The sequence below is a fragment of the Chrysemys picta genome, chromosome 10 (assembly GCF_011386835.1).
Source record: "Chrysemys picta bellii isolate R12L10 chromosome 10, ASM1138683v2, whole genome shotgun sequence".
Lineage (NCBI taxonomy): Eukaryota > Metazoa > Chordata > Testudines > Emydidae > Chrysemys > Chrysemys picta.
This window is the reverse complement of record NC_088800.1, coordinates 486,719-510,582: the sequence shown is the minus strand read 5'-3', so window position 1 is coordinate 510,582 and position 23,864 is coordinate 486,719. Positions and strand designations below refer to the sequence as shown.

The 23,864-nt window shown below is 45.5% G+C and overlaps 1 protein-coding gene across 24 annotated transcripts in view; it reads left to right on the top strand.

The window, feature by feature from the left end:
* The window catches only part of PPIP5K1 (diphosphoinositol pentakisphosphate kinase 1), a 96,536-nt gene that overhangs the window by 34,836 nt on the left and 37,836 nt on the right, over window positions 1-23,864 (top strand). For 10 of the 24 annotated variants that reach the window (XM_065559052.1, XM_065559056.1, XM_005300639.5 and 7 more), the window contains 8 exons: window positions 1,535-1,676; window positions 2,708-2,931; window positions 6,916-7,043; window positions 7,420-7,534; window positions 10,347-10,454; window positions 13,166-13,282; window positions 13,866-14,030; window positions 16,736-16,826. In XM_065559052.1, coding sequence (XP_065415124.1) covers window positions 1,535-1,676; window positions 2,708-2,931; window positions 6,916-7,043; window positions 7,420-7,534; window positions 10,347-10,454; window positions 13,166-13,282; window positions 13,866-14,030; window positions 16,736-16,826 — 1,090 coding nt within the window. Of the gene's footprint in view, window positions 1-1,534; window positions 1,677-2,707; window positions 2,932-6,915; window positions 7,044-7,419; window positions 7,535-10,346; window positions 10,455-13,165; window positions 13,283-13,865; window positions 14,031-16,735; window positions 16,930-23,864 lie in introns of all 24 variants that reach the window. The other 14 variants (XM_065559050.1, XM_065559048.1, XM_065559049.1 and 11 more) reach the window with 2 other exon arrangements.

Below are 23,864 nucleotides of genomic sequence, written 5' to 3'. Positions count from 1 at the left end.
AATGATAGCCAGTTATCACTGGTTCATCTTCAGATGGCTAATGAGACTGATCTGAGATCCATAGATCTTGTCTCAATTGGGGCAGTCATTTCCCAGTGGAAGGGGTGGATCTGGATTGTTGATCAGGCTGCGGCATGTTCTTTTCTTCTTTCCTGTTTCTCAGTTTCCTGTTGTCTCCATTGATTTCAAAATACTGGGATCCTTGTCACAAGGTCCTTTTCCATTTTGGTTGGTTGAGGGCATCCCAGGAGTTACGTCAATATTGCACTTCTTCATGTTAGCTTTGAGGGTGCCTTTGAAGTGCTTTATTTTTGCCCACCCCATATCAATTGGCCATGGCTCAGCTGTGAGAACATGATCTGCTTCGGGAGTCAATTTTCTGGCATTCAAAGAATGTGACCAGCCCAACAAAGTTGGTGGTGGATGGTCATAGCTTCAATGCTGGAGGTTTTGGCTTGGGACAGAACACTGATAGGGGTGTGTCGGGCATCTCACTTGATTCAGAAGATCTTACAGAGGCACCATTGATGGTATCAGTCAAAAATCTTGAGGCGTCTACTGTACATGACCCTAGTTTTGGCACTGTACAAGAGAGCAGTGATAACAACAGCCTGGTACACGAGAAGCTTGGTTTAATTCTTGATGTCACAATCTTCAAAGACCTGTTTTTCTCAAGCGTCTGACAGCAGCACTGGCACATTGAAGGTGCTGTTGAGTTTCTGCTACAGAGAGCACTTCCTTTCCCTCAGCAGCTCAACAGTCTCCAGAGTCTCTATTGATCTGAATTATGGGAGCGGGAGCCTGGTGATTCAGAGCCTGTTGGTGGAGTAGTTTAGTTTTCTTGGTGTTGAGTGTGAGGCCAAGTTGGTTGTAGGCCTTTGTTGGCCTCTTCCTCTCTGAGGTGAAGGGGACTTCCTTCCCACACAAGCATAGGGCCTCTTCCTCGCAGGTCTACCTGGAGCAGACATGCCTGCTGAGCATGGGAAGTAAAATAATCAAGCCTGGATCCAGTCCACTCCATGTACGTTGTCAGGACCCAGACTCCTCTGTACTGATGAAGCACCTGGCAGCACTTGCCCTCACCAGCATCTGATGCACTGGGAGTAAAGCATGGTTCTCAACCTGGGGACCAGGAACAGATCCTGGAGGTTATGACCACCCTTCCTTTCCTTACAACTATGCTGGGGGAGGGTCCCCCAAACTTTTTTCTCTTGTAACCTGAGGTCCCAAAATGGAAGAAGCAGAGACCCAGTAGAGAAAAGGAAATGGCTTCTCACCTATGAATACCACCTAGCCTCTCTTGGAAGGTCTCTGCTGTACCAAAGAGAGAGACTTTTGCCAACAGGCCAGGTGTGGCATGGAGGGTCGGGGGAGGCATAGGCTGTTGGTGGATGTGTAGGATGACTGTCACACAGGAAATTAGTTTGTCAGTTGCACACCATTTCCAGAAGCTTAATTGCTGGGTCTGGGCTGGATGTGCTGTGCTCTCTATATGCATAGACACTAATCTTTTTGTGTTCTCTTTACTCTGCAGTTAGCACCTACAGGCAGCATCTCTCTGGTCAACTCCATGACTTTCATCCAGAATCCAGTAGAGATCTGTGACCAGGTGTTTGCCCTGATCGAGAACCTCACTTCCCAGATATGCAAACGTCTGGAAGATCCCAAATCTGCAGGTGAGCGGCTGGGTTTGGGAAGAGGGTTGTCCAGAGCAGATCCCTCTAGATTGGTCTGTGCAAGCAAGAGCTCTGAGCTGTATAAATACGTGTCTGCAGCAAAGAGGCTTAGGAAACACACTCATGCTGTTGATCTGGAAGCTCCCATTCCTATTTTGAACCATGTTCAGGGAAGCTGTAACACCAAGGAGCCGGATTGCTCTGTGCTCAAGGTGTTAGAGTGATTACTGTTAGTAGCAATGCAGACTTCTTGGTGTGACTGGGTTTTCCAAGCCCATTTGTGGTATTTGCTATGAGGCTGTAGGTCTTTCTGTATTTTTCCTTTCCTTTCCCAGCTGGAATCCCAGCTATCAGAAACACGTGCAGTCTTGTCAGTTGAAACTCAAATAAGAGTAGCCTGGGTGTGAACATAGAACCATAGCAGTGTGGGACTGGAAGGGACCTTGAAGTCATCAAGTTTATGAGAATGTCATGTGCGACTGTGTCAAAAGCCTTACTAAAGTCAAGATGTATCCTTTCTACTCCTTCCCAACCCCCAGGTCATAACCCTTTCAAAGAAGGAAATTAGGTTGGTTTGGCATAGTTTATTCTTGACAAATCCATGCTGGCTATTGCTTATAACCCTATTATCCTTCAGGAGCATACAAATTGATTGTTGAATAATTACCAGGTATCGAAGATAGACTGACTATTCTATAATGCTGCAGGACCTCTTTTAGTACATCTACACTGCACTTTAAAACCTGCAGCAGTGAGTCTCAGAGCCTGGGTCTATAGACCTCAGGCTTGTGCTAAGGCGCTAAAAAGAGCTGTGTAGACATCTGGGCTCAGGCTGGAGCTCAGGCTCTGAAGCCTGGGGTCATGGGTGTGTTTCTCCAGCCCAAGTACGGACGTCTACACTACTCTCTTTAGTACAAGCCTGAGCCTGTAGCCCTAGCTCTGAGACTCTGTACTGCAGCTTTTCAAACAGCGTAGAGAGACCCTCTGTTCCCTTTTTAAAACATACGAGTTTTGTTCTTGCTGCTCTTTAGACCTGCAGCTGTACCACAGCGAGACTTTGGAGCTGATGCTGCAGCGCTGGAGCAAGCTGGAGAGGGATTTCCGCATGAAGAATGGGCGCTATGACATCAGCAAGATCCCTGATATCTACGACTGCATCAAATATGATGTACAACACAATTGTACCCTGAAGCTGGAGGGCACTGCTGAACTCTTCAAACTCTCCAAAGCCTTGGCAGATGTGATCATACCTCAGGTACAGTCTGGCTCAACTCTTTCCCCTCTCTCCTAGGAGTGACGTTCACTCTCAATAGTGGAAATGTCTGGCATGTGTCTCACAAAGGGATGTGTCTTCAGGCCTGTGTCAGGTTTCCCCGCTGTGTGAGCAAAAACCAGAAAGTCATTGGTTGGTGTTTATAAGAGGATTTCTCTGTATTGAGTAGTTCCTATTTCTTCTGCATTTTCTCACTTGTGGGACCAAGGCAGCTCTGTGCTCAAGGTGTTAGAGTGATTACTGTTAGTAGCAATGCAGACTTCTTGGTGTGACTGGGTTTTCCAAGCCCATTTATGGTATTTGCTATGAGGCTGTAGGTCTTTCTGTATTTTTCCTTTCCTTGATTGATATTCAGAGGCTCATCTTGAAGAAATCTGATTGTGTAAGAAGCCTTCATTATCTGTATAAGGATTTGGCCCTAAGAAGCCAGTTTCAGTGTCTGTCGCTCTGGTGGGTACCAGTGACCTAGGGAAGGATAGGAGAGAGGTCCTGGAGGCCAAATTTAGGCTGCTAGGGAGGAGATTCAAGTCCAGGACTTAAATGGTAGCATTTTCTGAAATGCTTCCAGTTCCACACACAGGGCTAGAGACAGGCAGAACTGCAGGGTCTCAATGCGTGGATGAGACAATGGTGTAGGAAGGAACGATTCAGGTTTATTAGGAACCGGGGAACCAGTTGGGAAAGGAAGAGCCTATACAGGAAGGATGGGCTCCATCTAAACCAAAATGGAACCAGACTGCTGGCATGTAAAATTAAAAAGGCCAAAGAGGAGTTCTTAAACTAAGATCTGGGGAGAAGCTGACAGGCACGGAGGAGCATGCGGTTCAGACAGAGGTATCCCATGGGGAAGGACCTATTAACGGGGATTCTCTATCCTAGTAAAGAGAGTTTAGAATTTGATAAAGTAAAGGTAGAAATTGAAGAGAAACAGTCAAATGAAAGAGTCCCAATTCAACATCACATGAAGGCAGACAACTAAAAAGTGACAAATGTTATAAGTGCTTGTATGCAAATCCAAGAAGTCTAAATACTAAGATGGGTGGACTTGAGTGCCTGGTGTGATGTGAATCTCCTTATTTAATGGAATCTCAGAAACATGGTGGAATGACAATCAGTTGGACACTGTAATACCAGGGTGCAAAATATATAGGAATGATAGTATAGGTCATGCTGGTGGAGGAGTGGTACTATATTTGAAAGAAAGTGTAGTCAAATATAGTAAAATTGTTATGACTAAACTGTACCGTATAATCTCTATGGATAGAAATTCCATCCTTGAATAATAGTATAGCAGTAGGAACATACTACCAAGCACCTGATCAGGATTATGACAGTAATTGTGAACTGTTTAGGGAGATTGGAGAGGCTATAAACATAGAAAACTCAATAATAATGGATGGTTTCAACTATCCCCATCTTGACTGGGTGTATGTCACCTCAGGACAGGATGCAGAGATAAAGTTTCTTGACACCTTTAAATGACTGTTTCTTGGAGCAGCTAGTCCTGTAACCCACAAGGCAGGAGGTATTTCTTGGTTTAGTCCTAAGTGGAGCATAGAGTCTGGTCCCAGAGGTCATTGTAACTGAACCGCTTGGTAATAGTGACCATAATATAATTAAATTTAATATGCTTGGTTGGGGGAATGGGGGAAATACCACAGAAACCCACCACAGTAGCATTTAACTTCAGAAAGGGGAATGACACAAAAATGAGGAAGTTAGTTAAACATAAATTAAAAGGAACAGGCACAAAAGTGAAATGCCTGCAAGCTGCATGGAAACTTTTAAAAAACACCATACTAGAGGCTCAAACTAAAAAGAATAGGAGGATTTAAAAAAAAAAGCCACGATAGCTACACAATAGAGTATAAAAAGCAGTTGGAGGCAAAAAGGATCATTTAAAAATTGGAAGTAGAATCCTATTGAGGAAAATAGAAGGGAGCATAAACTCTGGCAAGTCAAGAGTAAACATATAATTAGGAAGGCCAAAAAGAATTTGAAGAACAATAGCAAAAGACTCAAAAAATTTAAGTACATCAGAAGCAGGAAGCCTTCCAAAAAATCAGTGGGGCCATTGGATGATCGAGATGCTAAAGGAGCATTCAAGGAAGACAAGGTCATTGCAGAGAATATAAATGAGTTCTTTGCATTGGTCTTCCTGCACAGGATGTAAGGGAGATTCCACTCTTGAGCCATTCTTTTTAGGTTACAAATCTGAGGAAATGTCCCAGATTGACATGGCAACAGAGGAGGATTTGGAACAAATTGGTAAATTAAACAGTAACAAGTCACCAGCACCAGATGGTATTCACCGAAAAGTTCTCAAGGAACCCAAATATTTAATTGTAGAACTACTAATTGTGGTATGTACCCTATCACTTAAATCCACTTCTGTGCCAGCTGACTGGAGGATAGCTAATAGGATGCCAATTTTAAAAAAATGGATCCTGGCAATTACAGGCTGGTAAGCTTAACTTGAGTACCAGGCACATTGGTTGAAACTATAGTAAAGAACAATGTTCATCTATGTGTCTGATAGTTCTGTTTGTTGGAAAAGAGTTAACACTGCTTTTGTAAAGGGAAATCATGCCTCCCCAATCTATTAGAATGCTTTGAGGGGGTCAAGAAGCATGTGGGCAAGAGCGATCCAGTAGATCTAGTATAGTTGGACTTTCAGAACGCCTTTGACAAGGTCCCTCACCAAAGGCTCTTGAACAAAGTAAACTATGATGGGATGAGAGGGAAGGTCCTCTCATGGATCAGTAACTGGTTAAAAGACAGAAAACACTGGGTAGGAATAAATGGTCCGTTTTCAGAATGGAGAGAGGTAAATAGTGGTGTCCTCCAGGGGTCTGTAGTGGGACCGGTGTTCAACATGATCATAAATGATCTTGAAAAAGGGGTAAGCAGTGAGGTGGCAAAGTTTGCAGATAATACAAAATTACCCAAGATAGGTCAGTCCAAAGCAGTCTGTGAAGAGTTCCAAAGGGATCTCACAAAACTGGGTGAGTGGCAAGAAAATGGCAGATGAAATTCAATGTTGATGATTACGGAGTAATGTACATTGGAAAACATAATCCCAACTATACATACAAAATGACCTGGTCTAAATGAGCTATTACCACTCAAGAAAGAGATCTTGGAGTCATTGTGGATGGTTCTCTGAACCATTTGCTCAATGTGCAATGGCAGTCAAAAAAGCTAACAATGTTAGGAACCATTAGGAAAGGGATAGGTATGACAAAAAAAATCAATAATGCCAATATATAAAGCCATGGTATGCCCATACCTGGAATACTGTGTGTGGTTCTGGTCACCCCATCTCAGAGAAGATATATTGGAAATGGAAAAGGTACAGAAAGGGGCCACAAATATGATTAAGGATATGGAACACCTTCCATCTAAGGAGAGATTAACAAGACTGGGACTATTCAGCTCGGAAAAGAGAGAATTAAGGGTGGGTATTATAGAGGTCTATAAAATTGTGAAAGGTGTGGAAAAAGTGAATAAGGAAGTGTTATTTACCCCTTTACATAACACAGGAAGGCAGGGGTCACTTAATGCAATTAATAGGCAGCAGGTTTCAAATAAACATAAGGAAGTATGTCGTCACACAATGCACAGTCAACCTGTGGAACTCGTTGCCAGGGGATGCTGTGAAGGCCAAAAGTATAATTGGGTTAAAAAAAGATTAGAGAAGTTCATGGAGGATAGGTCCATCAGTGGCTATCCACCAAGATGGTCAGGGCTGCAACCCCATGCTCTGCATGTCCCTAGGCCTCTGACTGCCAGATGCTGGGGCTGGATGACAGGGGATGGATCGCTTGATGATTACCTGTTCTGTTAATTTCCTCTGAAGTTCCTGGCATTGGCTGCTGTCTGAAGAGAGGATCCTGGGCTAGATGGACCATTGGTCTGATCCAGTATGGCCGTTCTTATGTTCTTTTCTTTCTGTTACTACTGCAGGAATATGGGATTAATAAGGAGGAGAAGCTGGAGATTGCTATTGGCTTCTGTCTTCCTCTCATCAAGAAGATCCAGTTGGACCTGCAAAGAACCCACGAGGATGAGTCTGTCAACAAGCTGCACCCCTTGTAAGGACCTTGCTGCATGTTGGTACTGGTGGGGGACACTCTGTGCCCTGAGAAGGCCATGCCATACGTTGACCTAGATGGACCAACCAGTGATGTTAAACGAAGGCAGTAGTGCATCGGTGCGGGGAGAGGGAGTGTTGCTGCCTTTATCAGAATGTGCAGAGGGGAGCAAGTGTTTGGCTGGGGAGAGGACTACACCATTCCTACAGGCCTATTCCTTAGGATGCTGTGTAGCAGGCCACTTGCTCCTCGCATCTCGCTCTACCTCTGCTACCCTGAAACGTGGGTGTATTTATCTCTGCAGAATGATTTCACTCTGTTAGGCATGCATGTTTGAGAGAGTCCATATGAACTAAGCTGCATTGGTTTGGTTTAGGTACTCGAGAGGAGTCCTGTCCCCGGGTCGCCATGTTCGGACACGGTTATACTTTACCAGCGAGAGCCACGTACATTCCCTGCTCAGCATCTTCCGCTATGGGGGGCTCTTGGATGTAAGTGTGCCAGCAGTACCACAGGGTAAACCTCCCCCTTTCTTCATCAGCCCTGTCTAGGATGAACAGTGTGCGGCTGCAAATTACCCCTTCTAGCTAACTCCCCACCAATGACTCATGACACTGGCTTCTGACCAGCGGTATCTCTGCTGTGTTTGCATGTTGTGGCTTATTTTCATCTTTGGCATGTGGAGGGTTGTTTTTGCTAAGGGTCTGATTCTCGCTCCATGTTCTTGCTGAATAATACCTCATTCCAAGACCAGCCCCACTGATTTTAGTGGGAACCCAGCGGGAGTGTGATTTCGGTGGCATAGCTCATGGAGTAATAAGGTGTTACTGAGGCTACATCTACACTACGGGGGGGGTGTCGATTTAAGATACGCAAATTCAGCTACGTGAATAGCGTAGCTGAATTCGACGTATCGCAGCCGACTTACACCGCTGTAGGGACAGCGGCAAAATCGACCTCCGCAGCTTCCCGTCGACGGCGCTTACTCCCACCTCCGCTGGTGGAGTAAGAGCGTTGATTCGGGGATCGATTGTCGCGTCCCAATAAATCGATCCCCGAGAGGTCGATTTCTACCCGTCGATTCAGGCGGGTAATGTAGACCCAGCCTGAGTGTGAGTAAGGGTGACAGAGAGGGTCCAAGTGGGAGAGTTTGCATCTGCTACTTTCCTTTCCTCACCCTGCTCTTGGAAGGGAAGCTGATTCCTCTTGAACAGGGCCAAGCTCCACTCTAGAGACTTTCTTTGAGTCATTGACTTGGAACTAAATGTTCTCCTGAAGTAAGTGAGCTGAAATTACAGCTACTCTAAGGTGCATGCATAACTGGTTGGAAAGCTGTTCCCAGAGAGTAGTTATCGGTGGTTCACAATCAATCTAGAAGGGCATAATGAGTGGGGTCCCGCAGGGATCAGTTCTTGGGCCAGTTCTGTTCAGTATCTTCATCAATGATTTAGGTAATGGCATAGAGAGTGCACTTATAAAGTTTGCAGATGATACTGAGCTGGGAGGGGTTGCAAGTGCTTTGGAGGATAGGATTAAAATTCGAAATGATCTGGACAAACTGGAGAAAGGGCCTGAAGTAAATGGGACGAAATTCAATAAAGACAAATGCAAACTACTGCACTTAAGAAGGAACAATCAGTACAATGGGAAATGACTGCCTAGGAAGGAGTCCTGCAGAAAGGGATCTGGGAGTCAGTGGATTACAAGCTAAATATGAGTCAACAGAGTAACCCTGTTGCAAAAAAACCAAACATTCTGGGATGTATTAGCAGGAGTGTTGTAAACAAGACACAAGAAGTCATTCTTCCGCTCTACTCCATGCTGATTAGGCCTCAACTGGAGTATTGTGTCTAGTTCTGGGTGCCACATTTCAGGAAGGATGTAGACAAATTGGAGAGAGTCCAGAGAAGAGCAACAAAAATGATGGAAGGTCTAGAAAACATAACCTCTGAGGGAAGATTGAAAAAATTGGGGTTGTTTAGTCTGGAGAAGAGAAGACTAAGGGGAAACATGAGTTTTCAAGTATATAAAAGGTTGTTACAAGGAGGAGGGAGAAAAATTGTTCTACTTAACCACTGAAGAAAGGACAAGAAGCAATGGGCTTAAATTGCAGCAAGGGAGGGTTAGGTTGGACATTAGGAAAAATTGCCTAGGGAGATGGTGGAATCTCCATCATTGAAGATTTGTAAGAACAGGTTAGACAAACACCTGTCAGGGATGGTCTAGATGATACTTAGTCCTGCCTTGAGTGCAGGGGACTGGGCTAGATGGGTCTCTTCAGTGAGAAGGAACTGGAAGGACCAGGCATCTGGAGACTGAGCCTTGTCTCTCCTTTGATAAGAGTAGAGCCTAGAATCTCACATCGCCGCAGAGCTTGAATTGGAGAAATCTTTCCCCGAGCCTCAATGGTTGATTGGGTTGGCTACACACTCACTCACTCACTCACTCACACACACACTCTCTCTCTCTCTCTCTCTCTCTCTCTCTCTCTGTGGGTATTAGAAGGGCTAAGAAATGCACTGCCTCACAAACAGCTAATCATGTTCTTTGGTTCGCTTTTGTCTCCTAGCGTGCTATTCCCAGAAGGTTTGTAGGAGTTGGGGCTTGTTTAGCAGGTTCAGGTTCGTGTGCCTGTGGCAGCTCTCTGTATCCGAGGAAAGTAGCCGTATATGACTTTGTCTAACTTCCTGGTCAATGTCGAGGGTGTTTTTCTTACACTCCCTATCCCCTGTAGTGTCAGGGGATACTGTGCTGCAGGGCATGCTACCTTGGGGGTATGGCTGTGCCCTGGTGAGAGGCCGGGGGACACTATGCTGCAGGATGTGCTGCCTTTCCCATCTCTCAAATGGCGTGTCCAAATTGTTCTCCAGTTTTTCCATTCATCAGACCCTTTTGTAAGAGCAACCCTCCTTCCTTTCCATTCTCCCCTCTCCATTTTCTCACTGCTTCTCGCAAATATTTTATTCTGCAGACCACCATTTGAGAACCAGCATGTTAGGGAAATTGTTATTGGTTATATTCCATATCTCAGCATGACATTAGAGGGTAGCCTGCTGCTGGATGTGCTAAAATCTGAACATGGGCTGTAGCTGTAGTCGGAGTGTCCCTTCCTGCCATCATTTCTTTCTGTAAACTCCTCTCCCTCAGCGTTCAGTTCTGTCCGCAGATTAGCTGAGCGAATTGTTTCTGTGCTGACAGGGATATTACACTGTGTAGAGGAAACCCTCTCAGACCCATTTCACGTAGTGCTGCAAGTTGTCTGCCATTGCTTATCCCATGCGACTGTTTGTGTGTATGTATCAGGAGTCCAAGGACCAGCAGTGGAAGAGAGCCATGGACTATTTGAGTGCTATCTCAGAACTGAACTACATGACCCAGATTGTTATCATGCTCTACGAGGACAACAACAAGGTGAGGGATCTAGAACTAGAGTCAAATCTTTCCTCCTGTGATGTGAGACAGTGGCCACCAGGATCCAGCACTCCCTGACTATTCCCAGGTGGCAAGGCACTGGCATTGGTGGGCCTCCTGTTATACCAGGCAGTGAGAGCCCAAAACTGATTGCACATTTTCTTTCTGAAATGTGAGATTGGAAGTCTCCTGGGCTGAAGAGCCTCCCAAAACACAAGTTTCTAGGGCCAAGAGTTCCTGTTTAGCCAAGAATCTATAGACCAGAATCCTTCACTTAGTTAAGGGGATTTCGAATTGGTATTTAAAAATAGCCTGCTGCTGAGCAGCCCCTTCCAGTCACAGCGTTAATCTATGACTAGTTGAATCTATGATCAGTCACCTCTATCAGCTCCCTTTGGCTGGGATCGTCCCAGAGGTGCTGGAGGCCAGACATAACAGCCTTTTATTAGTGGTGGTCTTTGGCCACTGGGGAAAAAGAGACAATACCCCCCTCTTCTCCAAGTGTATTGTTAGAAGAGACCGCATCGTCTGTAAGTGGTTGGGGCAGAGCACTTGGAGTCAGACCTGTTGTAATAGGTTGGCTGTGCTCTTCTACTGACCCACTGTGTTATCAGCGTTGGAACTCTTTAGGGAAAGGTTAACTGAGCCCTCTGACTCATTGTGGCAGCTACTGCTTGTTAACCCACCCTTGATTTAAGGGGAGTGAGTGTGGCCCTCTGGTTATTGGAATCTAGGGGCCGAGCTCTCCTCGAGGAGAATAGCCCAGCTATGGCATTTGTGGCTAATATTGTGTTAACTTGTTGATAGAGATACATTAATCACTGAGCAAAACAGTAGTGGTTGCCTAGGTGTAAGTGAGCACAACCTAATTATATTTGTTATCTGTAAACAGAATATTATCCTAACCAGTAATATATTTACTTGGCACTTTGAAAGGGCCAATTTCCCCAAACTTCAGACAACATGAATGATAATTAGAAGTTGTTTAAAAATTCTTCTAGTAAATGCCCAAAAAATCAAAATTCCCCAATCACAGAAAAACTAGCCTGATTAAAAAGGGAAGAGAAAAGAGCACTATAGAATTGCACGCACAAATGGAAAAATGGGGAGGTTGATAGCAATGACTTAAATGATGGGTTTGAGGCAGGAATCACTGTATAAAATTCTATGGCTTGCATTGTGCAGAAGGTCAGACAGGTGATCATAATGGTCCCTTCTGGCCTTAAAAATCTATTAAATTAGCAGTCATTAAGAAAGGGATAGATAATAAGGCATGTTGTCGCTATATAAATCCATGGCACACCCACATCTTGAATACTGCATGCAGATGTGGTCGCCCCTTCTCAAAAAAGAATATTGGAATTGGAAAAGGGCAACAAAAATGATTGGGGGTATGGAATGGCTTCCATATGAGGAGAGATTAATAAGACTGGGGGAAAGTTAAGGGTGGGTATTATAGAGGTATATAAAATCGTGAATGATGTGGAGAAAGTAAATAAGGAAGTGTTATTTATGCCTTCTCATAACACAAGAACTAAGGGTCACCAAATTAAATTAATAGTCAGCAGATTTAAAACAAAAGGAAGCAATTTTTTCGCACAGTGCACAGTCAACCTGTGGAACTCTTTGCCAAAGGATGTTGTGAAGGCCAAGACTATAACAGGGTAAAAAAAAGAACTAGATAAGTTCATGGAGGATAGGTCCATCAGTGGCTATTAGCCAGGATGGACAGGGATGGTGTCCCTAGCGTCTGTTTGCCAGAAGCTGGGAATGGGTGACAGGGGATGAATCCCTTGATGATTACCTGTTCTGTTCATTCCCTCTGGGGCACCTGGCATTGGCCACTGTCAGAAGACAGGATACTGGGCTAGATGGATCTTTGGTCTGACCCAATATGGCCATTCTTAAGTTCTTATGTTTTTAGTCATGAAATGCAGACAATTGATATGGGATGCCAAAGGAATCAGTGCCAAAAATCTATAGCCAGTAGGATTAAGAGGACAATAACAGAATTTTTTAAATATCCAGGAAAAAAATCCTAGCAATGGTGTAAGTCTGGAATAGAGAGAGATGATAAAATTGCCAATAATGATGCAGAAAAGACAGAAGTATTCAATAAATATCTCTGTCCACTATGTGGAAAAAAAAGAGTCAATGGCTGGAAAGCTGAAAGTAGACAAATAAAACTTCCCACCTTATACTCTAGTTTATAACAGTCAGGGTAATTAACCCTGGGAACAACTTGCCCAGGGATATGGTGGATTCTCCTTCACAGGGGGTCTTCAAATCAAGACTGGGTGTGTCTTTCTCAAAGATCTGCTGTAGCCCAGCCAGGAGACATCCTGGGTGAGAGTCTCTGGCCTGTGTTGCCCTGGAAGTCATAATCTATAAAGCCAAAGTCAAGGAAGGTGTAAGACTCACCCTCCCCAGTGTGTGGTCAGTTTTGAAGGAAGGGCAGGTACTGTGTCTCTGGGTATGTTTGCATAGCCCAGTCCTGATTGGGTCCTCCGGAAGCTACTGTGATAAACATAATACTGAGCTCTGCTGCTGGGTGAGACATAAAGCCCAAGTTAGCGTGTCTATGCTTGTCTCATTGCTTCTGCATTTCCGCCTAAGCAGTGTGCTTGGGGGGTGTGCTGTTTTGGCATGGCAGAGAAAGGGCTGAGGGGCAGTACCACAGATGAAGGTGGGGCTGATTTTTGTGTTCTCAGGACCCATCTTCAGAGGAGCGTTTTCACGTGGAGCTGCATTTCAGCCCAGGTGTGAAGGGATGTGAGGAAGATGGAAGTGCCCCTACAGGGTTTGGCTTTCGGCCTGCATCAGCAGAAGTGAGTCTGCAGTCACTATGCCCTGTTTGAAGGGTCTGCCTGTGTCACTGAGGCACAGGCCTTGTGGGAGATGGGGTGGAGCACACCAACTGCACTGCTCCTGAGGGGAAAGCAGCGTGCTAATGAAATAGAGGTGAAGCCACAGGCCCACCTCTCCCCCATCCTTAGAAAAGGGGCTGGGACCCAAGTGTGCTCAGGAGAGCCCTTATGATACTGGCGGAGCAGGCTCTGGTGTGCTCACAGCAGGGCCAGGCGCAGTCTGACCCAGAATCCTTATTCACACTCTGATAAACCCATACCTAGTAGCTCCACTGCATGCTGCGGTGCTTCTGTCGGCCAGCAGTGGCCATGTCTCAGGCCTGCTCTTGCAGTAGCTTATCTGGCAGTTGAGGGTCATTTGCGGGATTGAGTTTCCTGGCTGGCTGGGTACTTTGTGTCTGTCTCAAGTTTCAAGGCTGTGTGTGCGGAGATGTACAAAACAAAGTGTGATTACAAGTGTCTGACTAGAATTCTGCTGGGCCTGTTTTTCCTCTCAATAAATCCCACCTGGGCCTGCATTGCTAGTTGTGTTTCCTTCATGCAGAATGATGATAAGAAGCCAAACCAGGGCAGCATGGAGGATCTCTCCAAAGTGAAGAGCACTGATGAGACAGACCAAGCACAAGAAAGATCATCCCAGCCCTCTGAGCCAATCTGCGTTCAGCGGAGATCGCCCTTGATCCGCAACCGGAAAACTGGATCCATGGAGGTAATGGGGCGGGTTTAGTTTCAGTTGCTCTGATCTAGTCCTCTTGCCCAGACTAGGGATCTCAGTTTTATCATTGAAGAAAAGCTGCATTTTTCTGGGACTACCCTTTTAACAGTGCACCAGGATCTGAGTTACTGCCATGAAAGGAGTTAGGGCTGTGGTCACCAACCGGTCGATCATGATCGAGTGGTCGATCCTAGAGGATCTCCCAGTCGATTGCGGTCTTTGGTGATGCAGTGTGGCTGCCGCTAAGGCAGACTACCTGCCTACCCCGACCCCACGCTGCTCCCAGAAGCAGCCAGCGCGGCCCCACAGCCATGGGGGCGGGGGCCGGGGTCTCTCTCCGTGCGCTGCTCCTGCCTTCAAGCACTGCCCCTGTACCTCCCATTGGCTGCGAGAGCTGCGGGGGCGGTGCTTGCAGAGAGAGGCAGCGCACGGAGCCATATGCTCCCTAGGTTCTTTTCTGCAGAACTGCTGCCTAGCCACTCGGTCCCTAGTCTGTAGCAGTGCCTGGGATTCTTCCGTCATAAGTGCAGGACTCTGCACTTGTCTCATGAAGTTAGGCCATATGGCACTTTCCAGTTTATCTGCCTCCTATAGGCTCATGGGAAGGGGTGGTGCCTGCCGTCTGTGATTTGCGTTGGGCAGTGGAGGTTTATTACAAAGTTCTTAATCTGCCATAGGGCCGATATACTTATAGGACTGTCTATCCACTGTCCTGCCAAGGCAACTGAACTGAGCTGGGCTGGCCTTACTCCCTGTCCTCAGGCTCATTCTGGATAGGCTGTCTCAGTGGTGGGGCCTTAGCTCACAGGTATCCAAATCCCCTTCGAGTTGCTTTCAGCACTGTCTCTCCTCCTTTCTGGGACTATTCACTCCCTTGATTCTAGCTGTTTTCTTGGAGGTTGGGGAAGGGATGTTTTGGGCTGAGGGATCTTCGGCTGTCTTGGGCCTTCCTTATTATTGTCAGCCAGGAAATCCCAGGTCCCTTTTTGGTGATTGGCACACAATAAATTAACCATGGTCTGGGGAGGATCCTAGGGTGTTCCAATGGATCTAGTGTACTTGGACTTTTAGAAAGCCTTGACAAGGTCCCTCACCAAAGGCTCTTAGGCAAAGTAAGCAGTCAAGGGATAAGAGGGAAGGTCTTCTCCTGGATCAGTAACTGGTTAAAAGATAGGAAACAAAAGGTAGGAATAAATGGTCAGTTTTCACAGTGGAGAGAGGTAAATAGCAGGGTCCCCTAAGGATCTGTAGTGGAACCAGTGTTGCTCAACATAGTCATAAATTATCTAGAAAAGGAGAGGAGCAGTGAGGTGGCAATATTTGCAGGTGATAGAAAATTACTCAAGATAGTTAAGTCCAAAGCTGATTGTGAAGAGCTGTAAAGGGATCTCCCTAAACTGGATGACTGGGCAAAAAAATGGCAGATGAAATTCAATGTTGGTAAGTGCAAAGTAATGCACATTAGAAAACATAATTCCAGCTATACATACAAAACAATGGGGTCTAAATTATCTGTTACCACTCAAGAAAGAGATCTTGGAATCATTGTGGCTAGTTTCTCTGAAAACATCTGTTTAGTGTGCAGTGGCAGTCAAAGCTAACAATGTTGGGAGCCATTAGGAAAGAGATCTAGAATAAAACAGAAAATATCATAGTGGCACTATATAAATCCATGGTATGCCCACATCTTGAATACTACATGCAGTTCTGATTGCCCTATCTCCGAAAATATATGTTAGAAATGGAAAAGATACAGAGAAGAGCAACAAAAATGATTGAGTATGGAACAGTTTCCATGTGAGGAAAGATTTAAAAAATCTGGGACTGTTCAGTTTAGAGAAGAGACGACTAAGGGTGGGGGGAATATGATAGAGGTCTATAAAATCATGAATGGCGCAGAGAAAGTGAATTGGGAAGAGTTATTTACTCCTTCTTATAATGCAATTTCATCTGATGAACCCAGTTTCTTAATAGGCAGCAGAGTAAACAAAATGAACTACTTCTTCACACAACACACAGTTGATCTGTGAAATTCGTTGCCAGGGGATGTTGTGAAGGCCAAAACTATAACTGGGTTCAAGAAAGAATTGGAGAAGGTCATGGAGGATAGGTCCATCAGTGGCTATAAGCCAAGATGGTCAGGGACATAATCCCATACTCCGAGTGTCCCTAAACCTCCAGCTGCCAGAAGCTGGGCTGGATGACAGGGGATGGATCACTTGAAATTTCCCTGTTTTGTTCTGTCATCTGCTACCACAGCCACTGTCAGAGACCGAATACTGGGCTGGATGGACCCTTGGTCTGGCCCCACTGTGGCTGTTCTTATGGGGAAACAACTGCACTTGGTGGTGCTGACATGGGTTGTGTTCATGCCCTAGAGGAGAAATGCTCTGGTGATCAGAGCTGGAGCATGGGAGTCGGGACTCCTTGAGTTCTATTCTCAGCTTTGTGCCAGGTTCCTTAGGGGGAACCTTCTAAAGGTGCAAAAGGCAGGTCAACACTTAACTCCCTGTGACTGCCAGTGAGAATCAGGCACAAATTGGCTCTTCGTGCCTGTGAAATTGTCCCTTCCCCTCAGTCTTTAAAATGAGACGCATCCTCTCCACCTCTTACTAACATTTGCAAAGTCCTTTGAGGGTGGTGGGTAGAGCAGCCAGGAATCCTTAATGGTGCAGTCAGCATTCCTCTTGTTTCTACAGGTGCTGTCCGAGTCCTCTTCCAAAACTGGAGGGTATCGCCTCTTCTCCTCCTACTCCAGACAATCTGCCGAAATGAAGCAAAGTGGCCTAGGTACGAGCCTGTACTCGACCTGTCCACCTGTACCTCTCTCTCTCTCTGTGCGTCTGTCCATCCCTCCACATGTACATCTGGCTCAAGTTCCATGTATGTCTGTGTATGTATTATGTCCTCTTATGTAATGTTACAGCATACAATAAGTTTCCTGTACAGTTCTCTATCTCCTTCATTCCTCAGCCCCTCACGCAGCCAAGGTCCTTACTGCTGAAAGTGCACACATTACCGTTTGTAACAGATGCATAATTGCAGAGCAGGTTTCTGTTCCCATGGCAGTGTATTTCACGGTGCACTATTTGATCCTTAGCAGAGGGAGGGAAAGTTACTGGCCAAAATCTGAGATGTGGATGTACGTGGGTTCTGTATAGAACTGAAACGGGTATCACAGCTGGGTTAATTTATTCATTTGCCAGGCTCTTCCCATAGATGGATTGTTGTCTATAATCCCTTCTTCCTCATGTTAAGATTTTTGGCCTCATCAAGGGAATGGAGATCACTCACCAACCACTGTCTGTTCAATGGTGACAGCTCATAGCACCCTTCACTCATCTGGTTAGCTTTTCATAGCTAGAGTGCCAGTTGAAGCTGGTGAAAAAACTTCTGGGCACTGTTTGCAAGTATTTTTAGCACAGATTCCCACTGTTAAGTATCTGTGGTCTGGGCACTGAAGTCAGATTGTGTTGGTGCTTTGTCATGCTGCCTAGTAAAGCCAAACATTTGGTGCAAGGTTAAGAAAGCCATGACCGTGCTGTCCTGTCAGGCCAGAATTTGGATTTTGTTGATCACAGCCTCCTAATGTTCCCAGAACTCCTGTTGCAGAAACAGAGTCAAATTCTCTATCCAGAGCCCAAATCTCTGCTGCTGACTGCCTGCAAAGCGGAACCTTGACAGATGCAGATGATGATGGTTTAGAAGGATAGCACATTTTTGTGGGAGATTGCAAACTATCCATAAAACAGCTTCGTGCAGCAAGGTGCTGGAGATGTTCACTCTGGACAATACAGAAGGCGACAATTCCAGCACCTGCTTCTGTCTCTGCAGGCCTGGAATATTTACTATATCTAAAAGTCTGGCAGTCCAAAGGGAAAGTAAATGAGCATGTGCAATTTGTTGCTTTTATTTATGTTGTATGAAGAAGTCCTGCCAGGTTTTGTCAAAAGAAAATTCTGCTTTTTTTGTTCTTTAACATTATGAATTCAGTTCTTGTCTCCTTGGAAGGCTCTATGGCCACTGTACAACTAGTGCAAATACAGTATTGCAAGAAAGTGAAACCTGAGCAATTGAGAGGGAAAGGGATTTTTCACCACACTTTAAAATTCTGGGTTTTGTTTAGCAGGTCACTGAGCTCCAAAGTCTAAGGCTATGTCTACACTGAGATCAAAGACCTGCAGCTAGCCTAGGTCAGCTGACTTGGACTCGCGGGCCTCAGGCTGGGGAGCTATAAAATTGCAGTGTAGACGTTCAGGCTTGGGCTGGAGCCTGGACTGAGACCCCATGAGAGGGGAGGGTCTTAGAGCCTGGGCTCCAGCCCGAGCCCAAACGTTTACACTGCAGTTTTCACCCCTGCAGCCTGAGCCCTGTGAGCCAGTCAGCGGCCTGGGCGCTGAGACTTGGCGCTGTGGGTTTGTATCTCCGTGTAAACGTGCCCTAGAATGTTTAGGAGAAAGGATGTCTTTGTTAAAGAGGCAGATTTTTGAATCTTTAATTTAGGTGGAAGAGTTCACATTTAAGCTCCAAGAAAATTATCCAGCAAAAGCAGGGTAGACCAAACTTGATATTCCTGATGTTCCTAAGGTTAAAAAAATGTCACAAGCTTCAGACCTTTCAGGTTGCCATTATACACCAGAAAGCGGCAAATTAGGGGCAAACCAATTTTCTTAAACATCTTTGCAGGTCACCTTTGAGGCATGGCCAAAGTCCTCCTAGCAGCAGCACTAGTTCAAGTCCCTGTTCTCTGAGTTTTAGGCTACGTCTACACTACGGGGGGAGATCGATTTCAGATACACAAATTCAGCTACGCGAATAGCGTAGCTGAATTCAACTTATCTGATCCGACTTACCCTGCTGTGAGGACGGCGGCAAATCGACCACTGCGGCTCCTCCGTCGACGGCGCTTACTCCTACCTGGGCTGGTGGAGTACGCGCGTCGATTCGGGGATTGATTATCGCGTCCCGACGAGATACGATAAATCGATCCCTGAGAGATCGATTTTCTACCACCGATCCGGGCGGGTAGTGAAGACCAGCCCTTAGACATCCTACAGCCAAGAGATTTCTAAAAGGCCCTGAGTCTTTCCTCCACATCTGTGCACGAACCCCCTCTTAGGATTTGAACTTAATTCTCACCCAGTTAACGGAATCTCCTTTTGAACCATTAGGTTAAGGTTGTTTTAATGTCTGTCCCTGAAGACTGAATGCTTGATATGGCAATATCAGAGAGGTTCAGGCATTGATGGCTGGCCCTCTGTTTAGTACTCTATAAAGATCTGATATCCCTGACTACTTGCTCTTGTGCTTTCCCTAGACCTCACTCAGCATTGGAAGAGGCTGCTGCAGGCTCCATTGAGGTGCAAAAAGGGCCTTTAACTACTCTGGGTCTATGGAGCTTTAACTAGATTGTCAATAAAAAACCAGTCTTCTCACTAGTCATCTGCACTGTAGAGTCTCAGCAGTACTGAGTAAGTTGGAGGAACAAACGGCACCAAGTGATCAGTTCTGTGAGGGCAGCATGTGTGACCCCAATGGTCACTGCTCTGCAGAGGGCTCTGCATCTGTGCTGGTGGGTTACTTGTGGAGCCACGGTTGCTGGGGATGCGCCTTTCTTCTTAGGTGGATTTGGGTTCATAAAAACTCATAGACTTCAAGGTCAGAAGGAACCATTGTGATCATCTAGTCTGGCCTGCTGCACATTGCAGGCCACAAAATCTCACCCACCCACTCTTGTAATAGACCCATAACCTCTGGCTGAGTTACTGGACTCCTCAAAACATGATTTAAGGACTTCAAGTCACAGAAAATCCACCATTTACACTAGTTTAAACCTGCAAGTGACCCCATGCTGCAGAGGAAGGTGAAAACTCCCAAGGGCCTCTGCCAATCTGACCTGGGGGAAAATTCCTTCCCGACCCCAAATATGGCGATCAGTTAGACCCTGAGCACGTGGGCAAGACCCACCAGACACCTGGGAAAGCATTCTCTGTAGTAACGCAGAGCCTTCCCCATATAGTGTCCCATCACCAGCCATTGAGGGTATTTGTTACTCGCACTCACAGATTGGCTACATGCCATTGTATGCAGTCCCATCATACCTTCCCCTCCATAAACTTCTCAATCCAGTCTGGAAGCCAGTTAGATTTTTTTTGTCCCCACTGCTCCTCTTGGAAGGGTGTTCCAGAACTTCATTCCTCTGATGGTTAGAAACCTTCTTCTAATTTCAAGCCTACACTAGTTTGACGGCCAGTTTATATCCATTTGTTCTTCTGCCAGCATTAGTGCTTAACTTAAAAACTCCTCTCCCTCCCTGGTATTTATCCCTCTGATGTATTGAAAGGGACAATGCATCTGTTACCTGTTCATGGGTCTCTTCCTTCCTAATGCATTTGTCTGGCTTTATTGAAACCTAGATTCATCCCCTTCACAACTGAGATGTGTGTTCTCTATGTGTGGGGAGGAGTAGGAAGGACAGCTGGTCTTAGATTGCCTCTCCCTCTGGCTTGGGCTTCAGCACATATTTTTGTGGTTGGGTCTGTTAGCCACTACCACCTGTTGCTACTGCTGGGCTTTGAGCAAGTCCTGCTCCAGTGTCCGGCTGTGCCTACTTCCCCACTAAGTGGCCTTGCCAGTGACTGGCTGGTGGTGTTTCTTAATCTGTTGCCATGGAGGGAGAAGGATGAGTGCTAGTACTCTGGCATAAAACCAGAATGGTTACAAACACAAAAGGGAGAAGACAGGAGAGGACCCTGGGTATATTGCTGGTACCATTCCCTCCTGAGCTATCATCATAGTAAGTTGAGTTGGGTTTACTCTGCTGGAGCCCTTAAAATGTTCCACTGAAAATGGGGAGGGCCACAGTCACAGCTTGAGAGATTGAGGGGGTAGGTTGTGTAGAGTCTTTATGGAGAAGTGATCCATATAAAAGCATTGCAGTTCCACAAGCTCATTCTCCCTGACCCGGCCAATTGTATTGAGCTAGCCAAATCCAAGAATGGTCATGTATCTTCTCTGTCTCTCACTTCCTTTCCATTGCCTTCTCTTCAGCCAAGTGATTAGACATAGAGCTCTTGCTACACAGTTTGTTTCCCTCTTTGTGTTCTATTTCTGCTGTTTGGTGTCATAATTGCATTGTAGCACAATCTCTAAACTCATCCTCTGGGAGCTGTGATCTCCCCTGGCTGCACTGGGAGGTGTTCTCATCCCTGCGTGTCTCTGTCCTCTCAGCCACTTGCTGGCTGACTAAGCCTGATGCCTCTTCTGCAGCTTTGCAGCAACAGATGGTTCCCAAATAATTGTTCTGGTTGTATGAACTGAATTAACTCCTTTTGAAAGCTGATGGAAAAATAGTGTCATCTTGTACTAAGTGTCACAATTTCAGGATAAAATTACAGGGGTCATCATAGTTCTGCTTCAGGAAATGAATGAGTTATAGAGTCAGGAATCAATTTCCCTATATGGGATAGTATTGCCCAGTGAGATATGGAAACAGTGTACCTCTTTCTATGAAGCATCTGGTCCTGGCTACAGCTGGAGGCAGGATACTGGACTAAATGGTCTATTGGTGTGATCTAGTGTATCAGGGAGAGGAGGATACCAAGTGGATGGGCCACTCTTCTGGTCCAGAATAGCAGTAGGTGATGGTTCCAGGTCTGAATTGGCCTTTGATGTGATCGCATATGGAAATGCCTGTTCCTTGGGAAGGATGTTTCCTGCAGGCTGTCTCTTTCTCATGAAGACTCTGACAGGAAAGGTGCTGTGTTAAGCTAGCTGCTTCACACTCAGCAAACACTACTCCTTGGAAAACTAAGAAAAAGGAATTTGTCTCTGGGTGGAATGCAGAGGTGAGTCCATGAACAGACTAAAAATCCCAGAGTGCTTTGCAGTTAACTGAGGATCAGCCAGGAGAAGAAGAGGGAGGAGAAAATCAGATGACATATGAGAAAACAAAATAATGTTCCATAGATGCACCAGGGGAATCTGAGTTAAATGGGGAATTTAGAACTGGTGTCAAATGGCAAATTGGGAGGCCTGGAGACTGAGCTCCTGTTGCTCTCCGGAACAGATAATGACAGTGCCAAATTTCATCACTTTGCCTGCTCCCAGTAAGGTTCAGACCTCCAACTGAAGGAATCATCTCTTGGGGTGAGGAGTTTGTGTTCAGTCTTAGGTACAAAGCAGGGCTTTGGGTGGGAAAGATTCTGCATCTCTCTATCAATTCTCTGAGCCAGGGTACTCTGATGAAGAATTCTTCTGCTAAGGCCCTGAGGAGCTCAGTGAAGACAGCAGCAAATAGAAGTTGGCATAGAAAAATAGGCCATCACTGTACATCCTTATCTGGATCAGTATGTCCAGTGCTGGGTCCCTTGGCTGTAGAAGAACTGAGCTTGGAAGGCCCAGAGACAGAACAGTGAGGGTAGTTAGTGTGGGTACTTGATGATCGACTCAAAGACTAAAATTGCTGCATTTACTCTAGGGGAATAAAAAAGGAGTTGGGAATATGAATTAAAGGGAATCTGTCTGAAGTGATGTTATGGGTATAATAGCAAAAATTGATCAGTCCCGAGTTTTGATGCTGCCCCATAATTTGAGAACAAGAGTTAGTCAATTAAAGGTCAATAAATTTAAACTCAATCCAAAGAAATGCTTCTCAGGGTGAGTAATCAGCATGCCATGAGATGTCCATGAAACCGCTCCCATGACAGGGGTTTTAAAAGGGCTGAATCATATATGATCATGAGGAACGGTGGCAGTGCGGAGAATAGAATGCTTTCAAGTTAAAAAAGGAAGAAAACTTTAGATTAGTGTAAAGTCAACAGCTTGTAGGTACCTGGACCTGTACTGTTCAAGGAGCTTAAAAAAAGGGGTGAGAGAGCAGCATGTGTAGCACCTGCCCCACTCCTGGGGGGACTCCCCTCTTGGGAGCAGGGGCTTACACTCTGCTGCATCCACAGTGAATCGTTTTGGATCACAATATGGATAAACAAAATTGCTTTCCTCAACTGACATGAACCATGTTCTAAATGCCCAACCATCAAGCTACCACTTAAGCCACATTCCTTACCAAGTGGCGTGCAAAGCATTCCAGGGAGCACTGTGGCTCTGAGAGGCAAAGACCAGTGTTTGTGTCCAGATGGTGACCTCTTGTGCCTGGTTTTCAGTATGCTGAACTCCTATCACTCTGACAGAAGTCAATGGGAGCAGAGGGTGTACAGCGCGTCTGAAAATCCGAAGGGATCAACTTGGGCACCCAAAATCAGAGACTCCTTTTGAGAATTTTGACCTGTGACTTTGCACACAATGAGTCTGTGGCAGGGTTGGGAATAGAACGATGGCTTCCTAGTTATCTGCCTTTTCTACAGACCATCCTTCTTCTGGGTTTATAGGTTTATAGTTACATATAATGTGAAAGGTCATAAACCTACTGTTATGTAAGTTGAATCTAGATATGCACTGCCAACTGCCTGGAAAAAAAAAGCCAACAATTAATTGTGGATAGTAAAAATTTAGGACACTTAATTTATGGAGAAACATACTTTTATAGAGGCATCCAGAACTGGCAGAATGACACAATATGTGGCAGTCATTTTCAGACTCTCAACAAATCTCTTGGCTTAATACATTGTGATTCTTTTTTTTTTAAGAACCGATTTCTAGCTGAGCATATAACCGTGGATGCAGAAAGCAAAGCCATGGTTTAATTAGGGTTGGGTTAGTTTTGTTTGGGTGGTTTTTCTTTTGTACAACTGGGAAGTGTTAACCAAGAAAGAAAAGAGAAAGCCCTAAGTAGGTCTGCAGAGAGACAGTGGGGGCGTAAATGGATGG